This window comes from Siphateles boraxobius, unplaced genomic scaffold, assembly GCF_051911475.1.
Source record: "Siphateles boraxobius isolate OS27281-9 unplaced genomic scaffold, OSU_SipBor_1 22, whole genome shotgun sequence".
NCBI classification, from domain to species: domain Eukaryota; kingdom Metazoa; phylum Chordata; class Actinopteri; order Cypriniformes; family Leuciscidae; genus Siphateles; species Siphateles boraxobius.
The window spans coordinates 7,016,054-7,034,704 of NW_027508833.1; the positions used below are offsets into that span (position 1 = coordinate 7,016,054).

Consider the following 18,651-nt stretch of genomic DNA (forward strand, 5'->3'; position numbering starts at 1 on the left):
ATCAACTAAGATGTTATTATAGTGTTTGTTCCAATGTAAGCTATATCAAACTAATGAATCCTTAACTTTAAAATATGTATGATAAAATGTATTGGCCTACTTTAAAAAATAATACTTTATAAGAAATTTATGGGAAAAGACAATTTTCTTTTCAAGATGTTTCCAACTCTAACATTGAACAAATTCTGTAGAATGGCCCATATAGCCTATTTGAACAGGATTTGTTTCCAGGTATGACTATGTACTAAAAATGTGCTTTTGACTTTCATTTATATTTGGATTATATATATACACTGCCGTTCAAAAGTTTGGGGTCGGTACGATTTTTAATGTTTTTAAAAGAAGTTATGCTCACCAATGCTGTATTTATTCCATTAAAAATACAACAAAAACAGTAATATAGTGAAATATTATTACAATTTAAAATAACTGTTTTCGATTTTAATATATTTTAAAATATTATTTATTCCTATATAAAAGTAAGCTGGTATCACTGGCGATAATTAAATTAAGCCTTTAATTACAAAAGCCTTAAAATACATGTATAATAACAACAAGGCGACATTTAGTTCAAATAAAGTATAAAAAAACAAGTAATCATATGGTTATATAGAACAACACTGTTAAAATACATAATATACATAATATAAACAATCATCTTATGTACATTATGTATTATAACACATGCCTGCAGAGGGTACCAACGGCCTGGTGTTGTTGCAATTTACAGCTGATCAAATCCTGGTTGAATTTTGGCCAAATTACATTTAATTCAAATTTTTTACTTAATCTTTAATATTTGGCCTCTTCTTTACAATAGAAATGCTACAGCCACTGTAATTGAACAAAAAAAATGTGGACCTCAAAACTTTTTAGAAACAAATTGAGAAACATATTCATGTATTATGTAGTGTTGGCATAGGTTTATAAATGATTTATGTTAGAAATCTGGTGAAATGGCACACATTGCATTTTCAGATGAACGTTATAAGCAACCCAAACTCACAGCGTATGCGGAGATTGAGTTTGAGACGCATGTAGATGATAACAGTTCATGAGCAGCATTTTCTGTGAATGGAGTCGCTAGTACCCGACACGCATGAAAATAATTAAAGCTCATATTAAACACACAGGGCATATATGCCTTTGTGAATTCACAATAGCAATATGCAATAGTATGGTTTTTAAATGGTTTTAATATAAAGTGCAGCATTAGAAATTGGTATAATAATGCAGTTCATGGATTCTCGTCCGTGGAATTAGACACTTCCGATATTTTGCCGGTTACTCGACACGGATGAATTGCATTCAAGGATTTTTTTAATCGAATACTCGATTTACAAAATGCATTTACCTGAGAAGCAACATTACTTAAGATATTAAGTCTTGTTAAAGGGGTCATATAATGGTACATGCACTTTTACAAGTTGATTGTACTGCAATGTGTGTTGGCAGTGCCTGTACACAACCATCATATAATGATAAAAATCCATCCAGCGGTTTTGTTTTAATCTCCTTATATGTATTCCCCTGTCTCAAATCAAACCGTTTCACCATGTGACGTCACACGGCGCATGACGCCCCTCTCACGGTTGTTTATTGACAGCAGTGGCTGAGTTTTGTTTACGATGGGAATATTCCTTACGATCAACGTAAATGCGTTCATGTTTGCGCAAATTATTTCTCACCAGACTGCTCTTTAAACGAGGGTCAGAATAAAGCTGGTTTTGCTAAGAAGCTGCTCCTGAAAAAGGAATCGGTACCAACTATTCGTATTCCTGCTGCATCTCCTGAAGGAGTGAGTATAACGTTTTATTAACCTTTTACGATACATATTAATCTTTGCAAATCGCTTGCACGCTTCACGATGAATGCGGCTAATGTTTACACTCAGGGTACATTACGGCATGTATTCTATGTAACGTTACGACGTTCTCAATATAATTCATAATCCCACGTTTATAATGAACAACGCGTTATGGTTATTGTGATATTAAAAACTGTGTACGCAGGTGTTATAGTTAAAGTGCCAGGATTTCCCGCAGCACTTTGTTACCAAGGCGGCCGCCTAAGCAACACACGCCTACCGCCTTAACTACGTCGTCAAAAAAAATAATATGAGCGATATCCGCCGAGTTACTCTGTCCTGTTTTCTCCATTTCAATCTTTAAATATGTGATAAGCCTTCATGTTCTCTTTAGTCTTGTAATCAGCGCGTTCTTCCGCAGCGGCGCCAAGCACGTCAGAACAAACAGAAGACAGGGTGTGTGTGTGTGTTCATCTGAGCCTCATTGGTCTGTCACTGCTCGTCAATGTCAGAATATTTGAGATGACCAATCAAATCAAAGTAGGCGGGCTTTATGTTCGCAGCGCGAATTTTAGTAGAGAGCGACTCTTAGACAGGAGCGACTCGACGCACTTCAGTTTACGGTCGGTCTAGTGCGAGAAGATGTAAGTTGCTAAACTAAACATTTCCTATTTGACAGTTTTTTTTTGGTCATAAATGTTAAACGAATCACAAAAATAATCAGGCAAACTAATGAACTTTTGTCTATTTTCGCCATTTTGAACTGAAAATAGACCACTATGTGACGTGACTCATGTAATGTAACCTTAGCCTAATAATTAGTTTACTGTCATTGTGAGGGGACAAGACACATTAACCAGGGTACCTGAGGGATCTTAAAAGCATTGAAAAATAATCTCAAATTAAGGCCTTACAAGCCTTGAATTTGGTATACAAAGTCTTGGATTTCGTTACAAAAGTATTATTATTTTTTTTTTATTACTAGGATTTACTAGGATTAAGTTCACCATAACAAAATTAACTGTTACTAAAGATTCATGCAACGTTGAGTGCACCTCACACTCCACGTCATAGCAGAAAGCGCAAAAGCGTGCGCACCGTTACTATGGTTACTAGGCAAGTGAGTTACAGAACAAGATAGTAACGTTAGCCAAGCGTAGTTTGTCGTCTGAAATAGGAAAGTTTCAGTTTAATCCGCTGTGGCCACAAATGCCAGAATACAATAATTTAACCGCCAAATCAGAGCTTTGCTGTTAAAAGAACTTGTTTTCTACCCGGTCTTTTCAATAGTAGCTGGCAACCATGCACGCTCTCTCTACACTGCTCCAAAAGCGCGGATGATCTGAAAACACAGACAAGCTGGAGTTCAGCAATCTTCATTTGAGATTTTCAACTTAAATTGAAGTGTCATTCAGTCGGTCTATGTTCTATCACGAGCCGCTTGCGCTGTTTGTGCGAAAAAATTGCAGGCTGATATCCAGCAGTGTTTTTAATGTTGATGCAATGTTTCCCGAATATCCACAAGATTTCAAATGTGACATTGATTTTATACAACAGTTAAAAAAACAAAACAAAAGGGTAACATTAAGTGATTTACTACATTTAAAACAGTATTGTCAGGCTTATTGCTCTATTTTGCAACGAAATCTGTGGCTTTGAACGAATCGTGAGATTCAATGAATGACTCGATGACACACATAAAGACAATCAATTACCGCTACCTACTGGCGATTTTAATACAATATTTTTATTAAAATTAAACGATTTTTAACATTGCCTATTTATTGAACATTGTTTTATTTAATGAATTATTTATTTTTTAAAGGTATTACAAAGGTAAAAAAATGAAATGGAAAAATTGATTAAAGGGGGCAAATATTGTCCCTTTATGGAAAAGGTGTGACTGCAGTCTAAGTGGAAGAGGGGTACGGCACTCTAAAAAATTGGAGAACCACGGATAACATTACTATCAGATGTAATGTCAACCTTGACAAACTAAAAAGATATAAGACTCAAGTTTCAGTATTTGTCTTAATTTGTGTCAGGAGTTATGCAATTTCCTCCTGGACCCCCGACGACCCCCAAAAATAAGTTTTTCAACATAAATCTGTCTACGAACTAACCTATACAGTAAACACAGCGTTTGTATCCCACTACTCTACCCTGACAGTACATACAAAAATAGATTTAAGTGACAATACGTTAACCAACCATTCAGAAACGTCCTGTTCGAGCCTTAATGGTCAAACTTCTTCAGGCCCGTCATCTTGTTCCGGGTCCGACTCCGGTTCAAATTGGTATGGCAACACTACAGATGTGTCCTCAGAGACTCCCTCTGCCATTCTTTCGCCAAAATATACCATCAACTGTTGTCAAGACAACACTCCATGTGCGTTGTGTCAAAAACGCCCCAAAGAACAGAGGGGCGGAGTCAGCAAGCTCATTATCATTTAAAGGCATATACACTGAAACGGCGTGCTGAAAACAGAGCTGTTTTTGAGCAGGTAAAATTAGTGTTTTCTTAAAATACTATTGAGAATTTTTAATAAAAGTATATCACAAAGTTTTCATTTAGACCCTAAAGATTCATATTAACTTGTACAAAAATGGCATTATATGACCCCTTTAACTGAAAAATATATCAAAATAAAGTGAGTTTTGCTTAAAGAAAAGCAACAAAAAAACCAGTTTTCCCATTTAAGTTAATTTTTCTTAATCAAAACTTAAACAGAAAACAAGACTTAATATCTTAAGTCATTCTGCTCCTCAAGTAAATGTAACTTGACTTAAAGTCGGCATGAAAGAAAACTTGCGATACACATGTGCACACTTGCATATTCAGTTGCATTTGTGAAATAAACTTACACATTTTCTGTTGAAATATCACTGTTATCTTACTGAATGATCAGTTTTACATTTGTTTTGTTCTATTATTCACTAAATTACTTTAATTATTATTATATAGTTATTATCCATGCCTTTCTGAGCAAGGCATTTGGCTTTGTGCACGTTAGATGTCAGTCAGATGTTGTCTTCCTGCTGTCCTGTTGACTGTATTTCATCAGAATAAGCTGCAAAGTGGACCTGATTTTATTAAATCATTTGTTGCCATAAAGCTAGCCAAATCCAGTGAGGATTCAGGCAGAGCTAAAAGCCGACTGACCTAGAAAAGCTTGACCTGCGCATTCTGCACTCATCTGTTTGTTTATGTGTCAGGCCGGGAGAAAGGGAAATGTCAAACATTCTTTAGAGGCAGGTGTTTAAGACCTCACTGAAGGAGTTTATTTGGAAAAAAGGCAGGTTTTAGCTTATGATCTGCAGTCCTGTCAACAGATATGAAACTCTCAATGCTAAACAGCACATTATTTGTAAAAGTTGACGTTTTTTACTACAGTAGTAAAGATGTGGAGGGAGACTGATTGCACAGTATTTCATTCATATTTCTGCATCTGCAGTATCGAAAAACGACTGAGCTTGTAGTTTTTTTAATATTTAAGTGCCTTTCTTTTTGTATCGCAATGGATACATTCCAACAATAAAGGCAAAAAAACTCTTGTTTCTCAGGAGAAAGCACAATTAAAGTCCCCCTGTGGAGAAAATCCAATTTTTAATGTTGTTTATATGTCTATGTGGTGTTTTTAATATGCTTTAAGACAAACCATGTGTACATTCATAAGCCAACACCATTGCTGAGTATGTTTTCCTTAAAACTGCAGTGAACCAAAGATAGTCTCAAAAACAAAGTTTGAAATCGCTGGTGTTTCTTACGTCACAAACTACCTTGTAACCAATCAGATCAACGTGTGATCGTCAACGAGTGGATCTCTGAGCTGTGTGAGTGAGTGGAGGCGGGGCTCATTTGCATATTCATATAACCACAAATACTAAATGAGGCAAGGGTGTCGAGTTACATTCAAGGTATTTTACGGCTTGAAGAATTTTTTTTCCATGGAAAAATTGTGTCATTTTGGTGATCAAAGATGAGTTTTAAGTGATACAATTATTAAATACACGGGGAATTTAAATATACACTGAGGTAAGTTTTTATGTTTGAACTTTATACTGACGCCTATGGGTGAAGATACAGGTGGTCAGAATCGCTTGTTCGGAGATCGTATTTTTTCACTCGTACTCGTTTTGACTTGGACTCTGTAGTTATGTTGTGTGCACTGTGTTTGTTGCTATATTGTTGGATTTACTTGTTTTGTTTAGTTTGTTCAACAGAGTCAAATGACTATTCAATTTTTTTATAATTTATAATTAATATTCTCACTTTGTTAAAAAAAGAACAAAAATTTGACATTTTTTAAAGCATTTCATGTAGGGAGTAACAAGTAATTGGAAAAACCCTGAAATTGTGATATGGCTTAGTGCACTTATCAAATCACAAAGGCTGCTTTAACAAGTAGTAGTAGTAGTATACTTTATTGTCCTCGAAAGGAAATTTGTTTTGGACTACGTGTTGCTGCATATACATATAAATATAAAAAGAGGAGAGACAGTTGATTTTACAAATTTAAAATTAATAAGATAAACTGTTATTCAGCAATCGTACAGATACAGGAACAAAGGAATTCTTATACCGATTTAGTTTGCACAATGGGACTCTATATCTTCTACCGGACGGGAGCATTACAAAAAGTGAGTTTGGTCCCCCACGATTTTCTGTACCTGATTCAGAATGCAATTCTCATATTAATGTTGAAGATTCAAATATTCCTCATGTCCAACAGTTTTTAATGCTGTCAACACCAGGTGTGCCAATTTAGATTTAAGCTATATAGATAGGTTCCCAAACCATACTGTAACACCATACTTAAAGGGGACATATCATGCTAAATCCGCTTTTTTAGCCCGTAAATGCATTTTGTTGTATATTTGGAGTGTTTATAAGTACAGAAAAGTTGAAATATGTCTCTTCAGGTGCTTCATTGATATCTTTATATTCTGTTTTGGTCATATTTTACAACCTGTTCCGATTTTTCTATTCTCTATGACGTTTTTTGAACAATTACGTCACAGTATTTGCAGCGGAACTGCCAAATAAGGACATCGACTACCTGCCCAACACTTCGAGCAATCCGCCATTTTAATTTCTCGCTGCGATTTTTTTGTACAAGCTCAAGGATGCAGAAATTACGAGAGGGTAAGTCAAAATGTTCGGTTGTTTGATGTAGTAACCCACACACTTCATTACACCGTCTCCCAGCAGAACCTCTTCGAAGTGCCTGGTTGAGTTTTATTTTTCATGGAAAATGTACCCACATCTGTGGTTAAAGTAATTTTTGTGTGCACGAACGAAGCACTCCAAGGATAACTACTTCAGCAACCTCCGCCAGTATAAAGAAGGACTTGCCGATAGACTTCGTCCTATTGAGGGGTCAATTCCTTCTATCTTTGGAGACGAACAGAGCACTTCGGTAAGCTGTAAATAACGTTTTTACGTGCAATAACAACGTGCTTTTCTTTAATTGTTTATAATACAACTTACATTTTGTTTGGTGAGTGTTAAATAGTCGTTGTAAAACATGCAGTATTGTAGTAGTGGGCATGGATGGAGAAGTTACTGTAAATACAGAAACATACCATTGCGATCCATATGAAGACGTTGTTCTGCAGGTTCGTCGTCTTCATTTTCATCTCGCTCCGGGTCCGGCTCTGGCTCGACATGTAAGGCTTGATGGACAAGTCTTCCGTTGTTGACATTTTGTTAATAACGTGTGAATAAAAAGTTTCTGTGCCGCCATATAATCGTATCTCTGCTATCAAACTACAAAAATGGCCGAGCGGGGTGGAGTTGAAACGAGTGTCACCTCTGCAACCTGGAGAGGGGGCGGGGTATGAAGTGTCTCATTTGCATTTAAAGAGACCGCACCAAAACGAGTTGCTCTCAGACGCACATCAGAAAAGGGGCCTGTGGAGCTATAATAATGAGGAATTCAGACCCAAGCATTAAAGTTCTGCTTTATATAGACCACAAATGTAGGATTTATATGTAAAAAGGAATGATTTAAAAGCATGATATGTCCCCTTTAACTATGCTTTCTAAAACAGTTTTGTAAAACAACATCTTCATTTTCTTATTAACCCCATAAAAACGTAATCTACGTAAGAAATTCAGTCTCTGGTGCAGCCGGGTGCAAACCCATTCCGTGTGAGGTTTCCAAGTAAGTGAGCTTTTTTTTTTTAAATATATATAAAATAAAATTTATATGTGTTGTGTGTGAAGCACGGCACTGTGAGCAGCTCATGATAATTTTTATTTTTGTTAAATACTCTGCTCATAAACTACATTACCCATGATGCTGTACAGAAAATGACACCAATCAAGAGAGTTGAAAAAAGCAACATGCTCCAGAAGAGCTATTTAGCTCCGCCCACTCCCATGAAGCACTGCGAATGACGTCATCGAATCGATCTCTCTACGCTCTCTAACTACTCAAATGTTTGTATGTATATGAATATTTTGCAATAAACTTAAAATATATAGTTTTTATTCATATAATCAACATCTTTAAATGAGCAGTTTTATATTTTCTCAATCGTTTTTAATTGTATTATGCTGTTCGCAATGCTTCATGGGATTGTAATTCTTTCCCTCACTAAAACCGTTAAGTAAACAGTTTTGTACATTTGCTTAAAATCAAACTTTGTAGTGTTGTGATGCTCCTCGTAGCTGGTTGTTTTGGATCATGGCAAACTTTTTAACAAAGACTATTTTAAAATGGGAAAAATGAATGAAAAAAATGCTTTTGGAACCAATGCCACTCAATTTGGAAAAGTATTATTTCTTATTTTGTTTAATATTTAGATTTTGTTTTAATAATAATCATACTAAAAAATACTAAGAATTATTATATATTGATATATAATCATATAATATTGGCCAAATTATGCAGCAACTGGACCTTTATATAAATCATATTTTTTATCAGAAAAACCACAATTAGATTTTTTCTCGAATCGTTCAGCCCTATTTAAGTCATATTTGTAAAGCACCTTGTGTTTCTCTCTCTCGGTCTCTTCACCCCTAGCAAGAGGTCTATATATGGCTAAAAATGAATTTTAATTTAAATGATGTTCCAGTTAACTGTTATGTTTTTCCATTAATAATGATTAGTTTTGATGGTGAGTGAATTATTTTATTCTCTCACTCTTCTGCACAGAAGAAAGGGCTGAAAGAGCGTTTGCCAGTGTGAATATTGCAGTGTTGAACTCAATCTACAGTATATTTGGAGCTACTGTAAATGGTGCGAGGTGAACATGTTAATGTTATGCTGGGTTATGTGGATGGTTTGTGCAAATGACCTGCGCTGAGGCTGAAAGGCTCTTTATGAAAGGGTACATGTGGACGACTGGCAGAAACAACCAGAGACGGTCATATACTCCAAATGAAAGTATTGATAATAAAGTAAGGTTAAGTATAAAGTAAGAATAATGCGATTTCCAACCTGCTTTAAATAAGCTCTTAAAAAATTTAAAAAAACAGACCAAACACTCATAAAGCTTCAATTGTTATATTTTCACTCATTAGAGCAGTCATTATTTGAAAGAGGTGTTTAAAACGCCTGCTGGTAAAGCCAGATTTCCAAAGCAAAGAATGCAAGGTTGAAAATGCCAAACACCTTTGACGGTTCGTTAAAATATTCCCATAAAGTTACATCTAAACCAGGACTTGTTATTGCCAATTAACAGAATGTTCCACTGCCTTTAACATTTCTAATGCTAAACAATATCACCATATTCAGTGAATGGGAATCTTATTTAATTAAAATGGGGGGTTGTTACACATTACATGTACTCTGTTTTTAATTTTTAAACATAATCTATTTCTATGAAACATCATGTAGTTCCAGACTTTCGATTCTGCCAGAAAGCACAATATCAGTTGTCTGATGTACCTGTTCAAGCTATGAAGCATTAGAGTGGGAACGGCAGTCTCCAGCATGACATGAACTAAAGTAAACAGCTTCTAGAGTAACGGTGTTCAGTAACATCAGCGTCAGGGAATCTGTGTGGTCTCAGAGCCGGAGAAACTCTTCAGGTGTTCGGCAGAGAAAGGGAGGTCTGAGCTGATCTCACTCTTGTACTTGGTGCCAGTTTGTAACATTCTTTTATTTATAAGAATCAATTAGTTGGAGGGAAAACTGCCTGCTAGTTAAATATCAAGAGAAAGTGCCTCTGTGGAGCATCTGATAATGAGACCACACACACACACACAGAGTCATGGAGCTGCTTCCTCTATAATGCTCCTGATAAACACACGGTGTGTCTGTGGATCCTCCAGCTTTACTCAGACACACTCCAGATCCTACAGCCCGACCGCACAAACGCCAAGCATTATAAACAATCACACACATTTCTGTTGGGCTTATCAATGCAACGGCCAATCAGAGATATTGAGATGAGTCAACGCTGGAGATCGTTTCAGTGACTGAATCCTGATCACGGATACTTTATTCATATTTAGTCATCCTATCCTGTTTTTTAGTTGACTAAGGCCTGGTTTCACAGACAGGGTTTCCATTTAAGCAGCTTTTATAAATGTGCCTTAGAAACATTACTGGTGTGAATCTAGAGACAAAACAAAGCACACCAACATATTTTAAGATATGCTTTCAGTTAAAACAGCTCAAACTTGCATTATAGTCTGGGATTAGACTCAAGCCTTGTCTGTGAAACCGAAGGGTAAAAGTCTGGGAATTTCTATTTACTAGAATTAGTACATGAAAACTTAAAAAAGTATTTTAGTTATAATATATAATGGTTAAACTAATAAATCACAATTATTTTAGTCAATATTGACATCTTGATTACTGAGCATGATTGTTGTTATTTGAGAAATTTAATTTCATTTCATGAAGGCACAGTATGTAAGTTTCACCACTAGAGTCGCTTATTCAAGTCATGGGATTGTCGTCTTCGAAGGAGGTGGGAACCGGCGAATGTTCACACATATTTTAACCCTCTGGGGTTGGCGGTCGCACCGGCGCGACCAGCTCGCTTTTTTTTTTTTTTATCAGGTCAAAAGAGACTCTTTTGTTGTGTAGATCATAACTTAGATGTAGTGTAGCTCATAACTCACGTGTTGTGTAGCTCATAACTCACGTGTTGTGTAGCTCATAACTAACTCACATATAGTGTAGCTCATAACTCGCGTGTTGTGTAGCTCATTACTCACGTGTTGTGTAGCTAATTACTCACGAGTTGTGTAGATCATTACTCACGTGTTGTGTAGATCATTACTCACGTGTTGAGTGAGGAGGCTGATGTGGCTGGACGAGCTGTACTGGCGGGCCGCCTGCTTCTCCACTAGTTTACGCAGAGCTGAGACGATGGCCTGCTGGTTACACTGAGCCTGGGACAGCGAGTCCTTCTCTTTCAGCACACTAGCAGAAACAGGCCTGGACTTACTCACACTGGGCTTCTGGATCACTGTCAATCACACAAACAAACAAACATGAAGATGATGTGGAAAACATGAGTGCTTTAGAATCAGAATCAGTCCATCTTTTGAAACCGTCCACAGGTATACACAAACACAAAGGACATTTCAAATTTGGTGGAGGGGAAGAAATACACAGCCCTGCTGAAAATGCCTAATATTTGATTATGCTAAGTAAAAAAAAAAAAAAAAGTTTTGGTTTTAATGACAAAAAGAAGCATTAAAAAAATAATTTAACTTACAATCTGCAAATGAGTGGAACATATTTTCAAATGCAACACTTAATGTCAAAGTACTTAAACAAATACGCTTTATTTAAGCTAACTTTCTGTAATGTTTGCATTTTCTTCTGTCATTAGCCATGATTCTAACATTGAAATGAGGATTAGGCATTACATAATGCTATACACGAAAACTGGCAGAGAATTGAACAGATAGCTGTAGCCTGTCTCGGACGAAGATAGGAATCATGTGTTTGTAGAGTTTTTTCTGCTGATTATGGGATATTTGCAAGACTTCTTCACCTTACACATGGTTGTCGAAAGCAAAAAATGCTACACTGTAAAAATAAACTTGGTTTCCCTTCAAATTAAGTAGATTTTTCGCACTCCAATGGCAGATATGTTTTCTTGTTTTAAGCATAAACTCACTTCGGTATTTTGATTTAACAATGTTTAGACAAAAAAAGAAGAAAAAAATAAAATAAAAAAATTCACACTAGCTAAAGTGTACAAAATGCACATCATATTTAGTGAGAAATTGACATGGTAACACTTTACAATAAGGTTCATTAGTTAACATTAGTTAAAAGTATTAACTAACATGAAGTAACAATGAGCAATACATTTGTTACAGTATTTATTAATCATTGTTAACCCTCTGGGGTCAACGGTCACGCCGGCGTGACCAGCTCGCTTTTTTTCTTATCAGTGCAAAAGAGACTCAAAATACTCTGTTGATTTTGATCTTACATATAAGTATTTTACATCATTCAATCCTGTTAAGTGTGTATTTTTTGTATACTCACAAAAACAAAGTGTTGTGCTTTTTGTCAAATAAAGAAAAATAAACATGATTTATTTTGCCTTCTCTCTGTCAGTGAAGTCCACTCTGAAACGAAAATGAACTGTAACTCAGCGAATACTTGTCACACAGGCATGATATATTTTTCTTTATGAAGTTTGAATTCTCTTCTTTTAAAGGGTCATGAAACCCTAAACCAAATTTTCTGAGATTTTAACAGAGGTATGTGTGTTGAATACCATTGAAGACAATGTTAGCATCTGTTAGTTTTAAAAGTAGGGTGAAAATGGTTAAATTTTAGTTTTTCCCCGCTATTTTCGTCTTCCGGGTTTAAAATCTTCATCGCAGGCTGTGACGTGGCAGAGCACAGTGTAGCGCGTTGATGACTCATCGGACACTGTCTCTTAATTATTCATGACACCACGTGGATCTTTCCACAGACATGTCAAACTGTGATATCGCGTAGTAAAGGAGAGAGACAATCATGGGACGCAAAATTTTCGTGGTGCAAAAGTCAAAGTGGGTTGAATATATTTCCCCGCGATGCTGCCAGGGCTAGACTCTGGCTCCCGGCGGTTGGTTTGCCATCAACCACGGACACTTCTAATACGTGTGCCGCAAACATTTTACCCGAGAGAGCTTCGAGAACTGGAGAATGGTAGACTTTGGCCTTGTCGATGACCAATGCAAGTTACGTCTTGCGAGTAATGCGGTACCAAGTCCTGAGGACTTTTCTATCCCTTCAGAGGTAGGCTATGTGTGTGTCTAAAATTTAACCCTGGTCATTTTACTTGCCTTTTGTTCAATAAGCGGTCGTTATGAACATTTTAGAAATGATTCGGGGTCAGAGAGAGAAGTGGTAGGATGTGTGTTTGGACGAACGACTGAAAACTCTGAAATTATTGTTCATTATTGATCGTACATTGTACAGAGGTCAAAATTATTGTACAAATACAATAATTATTGTACATCTGGCAACACTGCTGGCTGATGACAGTTCCCCCTCTCCCCTGCCATGCCACACCCACTCCCTCCCTTCTTCTCACAGCCATCACGGCCATATAAGTTGCATTTTTCAAAAAGATTGTGAGCTAGACTTTAGCTGAAAGAGGGGGGTTTCATGACCCTTTAAATGAAGTAATTTATATAAAAAAAACAAATATTCTCAGTTTATGTAATCTGTATAAAAAGAGAGAGATGTCAGCCTTTTTCTTTCCAGCTCATTATAGCTCGAGCATTAAGTGCTAATGTGAACAAGCCCAAGGAGAGAGCACGCTATTCAAACGCAAATGATCTGAGTTAAGCCATGCAAACATGCCAACGCCCACATCAGCTGGATAAAACACATCAAGTTTAATAAGAATCATGTACTTTATGTCACCTTGCTACGCTGTGAGGAATAATACTATCGTAATGATCCTGGAGAACTTACCTCAGAAGTGCTGGTAGTTTCATTTCGAGGAGCAACGGATCAACATGATGTGAATAGTAAGTTTTTATTATTGCGATATGGAATAGTGTCTGTAAACCGCAAAAATACTGTTTAAATATGAATTGCGTGTCTGTGTGTGAATGAATGTCACAGGCGCGCGCGCGCTGTTGTTTACTACGGCTGTACAGCACGCATCTGTGCCGTTCATTCAGACTCGCACCTACATTAGTAAACATGTTATTTTTACATGAAAACATCCAAACTGTATTGCTATAGCCTACTGAGATGAGTAAAATAGACTGAAATATGTAAGCAACAAACTGCAAATTAACATTTATATGCTAATATATCATAAACACAATATGTTACAGACTAAATATGAATGTTTAGACAAGATTTTCTTGATTCGTTTTGGATAGATTATAAAGTTTTTACTGTAAAAAAAGACTACTGCCACATTAAAAAAGCCTTTGTTCGCCAATGCCTGCTCATATGTTAACCCTCAGGGGTCTGAGGGGTTTTCTGGGTCCTGGAGGTGTTCTGACATGCTCTCACATTTGTGCTTTTTTCAGTTATTTATAAACATGTTAATGGCAAAGGTGTAAATTCACTCTATATAGCACAAACGGGGCTACCGTAATATGTGAGCAACATGTATGTAAATGTTTGTATTTTTTAGAGAATAATGTTTAGACTTTTGACTAATGGGCATTGTTGCCTAGAGTTTTTGCTTCAAAATGATCTGAAAATCATCCTGCCTAATCATTTACACAAAACAATACATTGATTTAAATTTTATAAGACACATTTTGTTTGGAAAGGCAATATGCGTGGAGGCGTGTTCACACCTGAGAAGACAAAGGCCGGATAATGTGCCACATACATAATGAGCTGTATATTAATTAGCCTTTCACACATGTGTGTCACAGGATCCCAAAGAATGCAAGGACAAAATAAATGATCTATATATACATATTTTACAATTAGAAATTGTAACCAATTACAAATAGGTTACAATTACAACAACAATTACAATTTTAACAATATTTCAAGTGCATTCTTTCTTTGTAAAAAGTATACATTTTATCATACGTATTAAAAAAGGTAAGGATTCATTATTTTGAATATTGGAACAAACACTATAATAACATCTTAGTTGATAATTCAATATACCTACTTTATTTTGACAAAACATCATATAGTATATTTAACATGAGCAGAAATTGGTGAACAAAAGCTTACCTATTTAATGTGACAGTAGTCTTTTTTTACAGTCAAAACTTTATAATCTATCCAAAACTAATCACACAATCTTGTCTAAACATTCATATTTAGTCTGTAACATATTGTGTATGATATATTAGCATATACATGTGAATTAGCAGTTTGTTGCTTATACAGTCATTTTATTTCAACATATTTCCGTCTATTTTTACTCATCTTAGTAGGCTATAGCAATATAGTTTGGATGTGTTCATGTAAATTTAATAACATGTTTGCTAATGTAGATGCGAGAGTGAATGAACGGCACAGACACGCGCTGTATAACTGTAGTAAACAAAGCTGCGATACCAGCTCACTTTTTTCCTTATCAGTGCAAAAGAAACTCAAAATACTCTGTTGATTTTGATCTTACATATAAGTGCTGTACATCATTACATCCTATTAAGTGTCTATTTTTTTTGTGGATACTCACAATAAAAACAAAGTGTTGTGCTTTTCGTCAAATAAAGAAAAATAAACATGATGCGCGTTTTACCTTCTCTCATCAGTGAGGTCCATTCTGAAACGCGTCCGAAAAATGAACTGTAACTCTGTCAATACTTGTCACAGAGATACGAGAGATTTCTCTTTATGAAGCTGAAATTCTCTTCTTTTAAATGAAGTAATTTATATAAAAAACAAATAGTCTCAGTTTATGTAATCTGTATGAAAAGAGAGAGATGTCAATATTTTTCTTTCCAGCTCATTATACCTCATACCTAAATCTCTCGTATCTCTGTGACAAGTATTGACAGAGTTACATTTTTCGGACGCGTTTCAGAATGGACCTCACTGACGAGAGAAGGTAAAACGCGCATAATGTTTATTTTTCTTTATTTGCCGAAAAGCACAACACTTTGTTTTTATTGTGAGTATCCACAAAAAAATAGACACTTAACAGGATGTAATGATGTACAGCACTTATATGTAAGATCAAAATCAACAGAGTAATTTGAGTCTCTTTTGCACTGATAAGGAAAAAAGTGAGCTGGTATCGCCGGCGATACCGCCGACCCCAGAGGGTTAAATATACAGTATGGGATGTTTTGTCAAAAATAAAGTAGGTATATTGAATTATCAACTAAGATGTTATTAAAGTGTTTGTTCCAATATTCAGACTAATGAATCCTTACCTTTGAAATACGTATGATAAAATGTATACTTTTTACAAAGAAAGATTACACTTTAAATATTGTTAATTTGGCTTGTGAGAGCCAACTTACTGAAATCCTATTTAAACTTATTATTATTCTTTCGATTCTTCTTGCAGTGAAATTTCTATATCAAACTCCTCTTAGAGCTTTAACTCTACATTCTCCAAACTCGGCTCAGACACACAAACTGTTCTGACTCGGTGTGCAATATCTTTTCAGACTGATCGGACTTACGGTTTTCCTAAAAATGACGATCAAAACTCGAAAAAACTCCCATTGACTTAAACTTGCGGAATGTTCAGATTTTCAAACTCCCCAACTGCCAAAAATTCAAATCTAAACTCCTTGAAGGCCTAGACTGAATCAAACTGCCATTCTATATACTATATGAGCCATTGAGACTCATTTAAACTAATAAACTCATCTATCTATGACACTTATCTATCTACACTTAAAATCTTAAACTCATAATAAATTGATAAACTCTAAACTTGAGCTCTTAGACTCATTTAAACTTATAAACTCTAAACTCATACACTTATAAACTCATACACTTATAAACTCATACACTTATAAACTCATGAATTCAAACTCTTATGAACTCAAACTCTTATGAACTCAAACTCATAAATTAATAAACTCTGAACTCTTACTCATTTAAACTTATAAACTCTAAACTCATGAACTCATACACTTATAAACTCATGGATTCATACACTTATAAACTCATGAATTCATAAACTTATAAACTCATGAATTCATAAACTTATAAACTCATACACTTATGAACTCAAACTCATGAATGAATAAACTCTGAACTCTTTTTCATTTAAACTTATAAACTCAAACTCGTACACTTATAAACTCATGAATTCATACACTTATGAACTCAAACTCATAAATTAATAAACTCTGAACTCTTACTCATTTAAACTTATAAACTCATAAACTCGTACACATAAACTCATAAACTTATAAACTCATGAATTCATACACTTATGAACTTTTAAATTCATAAATAGTTCACCATAGCAACCACCCAGAACACCCTAGCAACTGCCTAGCAACCACCCAAAATACCTTACAAAACCCTAGCAACACTATAACAACCACCCAAAATACCATAGAACACCCTAGCAACACCATAGCAACCACCCAGAACACACTAGCAACTGTTTAGCAACCACCCAAAATACCTTAAAAAACCCTAGCAACACCATAGCAACCACCCAAAATACCCTAGAACACCCTAACAACACCATAGCAACCAACCAGCACACCCTAGTAACTGCCTAGCAACCACCCATAACACCCTAGCAACCACCTAAAATACCTTAAAACACCCTAGCAACACCCTAGCAACCATCCTAAATAGCGTAGAACACCCTAGCAACCGCCCAGAACAACCTAGCAACTACCCAAAATACCTTAAAATACCCTAGAAACACCATAGCAACCACCCAAAATACCCTAGAACACCCTAGCAACACCATAGCAACCACCCTAGCAACCATCTAAAATATCTTAAAACACCATAGCAACCACCTAAAATACCCTCGAACACCCTAGCAACTGCCTAGCAACCACCCAGAACACCCTAGCAACCACCCAAAATACCTTAAATCACCCTAGCAACACCATGACAACCACCCAAAATACCCTAGAACACCCTAGCAACCACCAGAACACCCTAGCAACTGCATAGCAACCAACCCAAAAAGCCTAGAACACCATAGCAACTGCCTAGCAACAACCCAGAACACCCTAGCAACCTCCCAAAAGGTGTTAGAACACCCAAGCAACAACCCAGAACACCCTAGCAACTGCCTAGCAACCACCCAAAACACCCTGGCAACCACCCAAAATACCTTACAACACCCTAGCAACACCATAGCAACCACCCAGAACACCCTAGCAACTAATATAAACTTCAAACTACTTTAAAATTCAAACTAATTTAAACTTTAAACTAATTTAAACTATAAACTAATTTAAACTTCAAACTACTTTAAACTTTAAACTGATTTAAACTTCTAACTACTTTTAACTTTAAACTAATTTAAACTTATTTAAAATGTAAACTAATTTAAACTATAAACTAATTTAAACTTCAAACTACTTTAAACTTCAAACTAATTTACACTTTAAATTAATTTACATATTAAACTAATGTAAACTTCAAACTACTTTAAACTTCTTTAAACTTTCTGGTCCAAACTTTCACAAGCCAACTTAAAGTTTGTCTCAACGAACTTTTTCTAGTTAAAATTGTAATTGTTGTAATTGTAACCTATTTTTAATTGTGTTTTATTAGTGACAAATTAGGGGAGAGGATGCATATTCCAAAACTTTCTGAAAATACAGTATGAGAATTAACTGCACAATTTCTGAAAATATAGTATGAGAATTAACTGCACAATTACTAGAAATTTTTACCTTGGATATCATCCAATTGGCATGCATACAAAATTTGAAGAATTTAGAATTGAATGTATGTATATATATATATATATATATATTCTACAGA

At 35.5% G+C, this 18,651-nt stretch overlaps 1 protein-coding gene across 2 annotated transcripts in view; it reads right to left on the reverse strand.

Annotated features, from left to right (window-relative positions):
• Positions 1-18,651, reverse strand: part of ttll5 (tubulin tyrosine ligase-like family, member 5) — a 168,355-nt gene that overhangs the window by 59,168 nt on the left and 90,536 nt on the right. For both annotated transcript variants that reach the window (XR_013206584.1, XM_077238519.1), the window contains one exon: positions 11,058-11,242. Coding sequence is in view for 1 of the 2 variants with exons in the window: in XM_077238519.1 (XP_077094634.1) it covers positions 11,058-11,242 (185 nt within the window). In the remaining variant the exon portion in view is untranslated. The remainder of the gene's footprint in view (positions 1-11,057; positions 11,243-18,651) is intronic.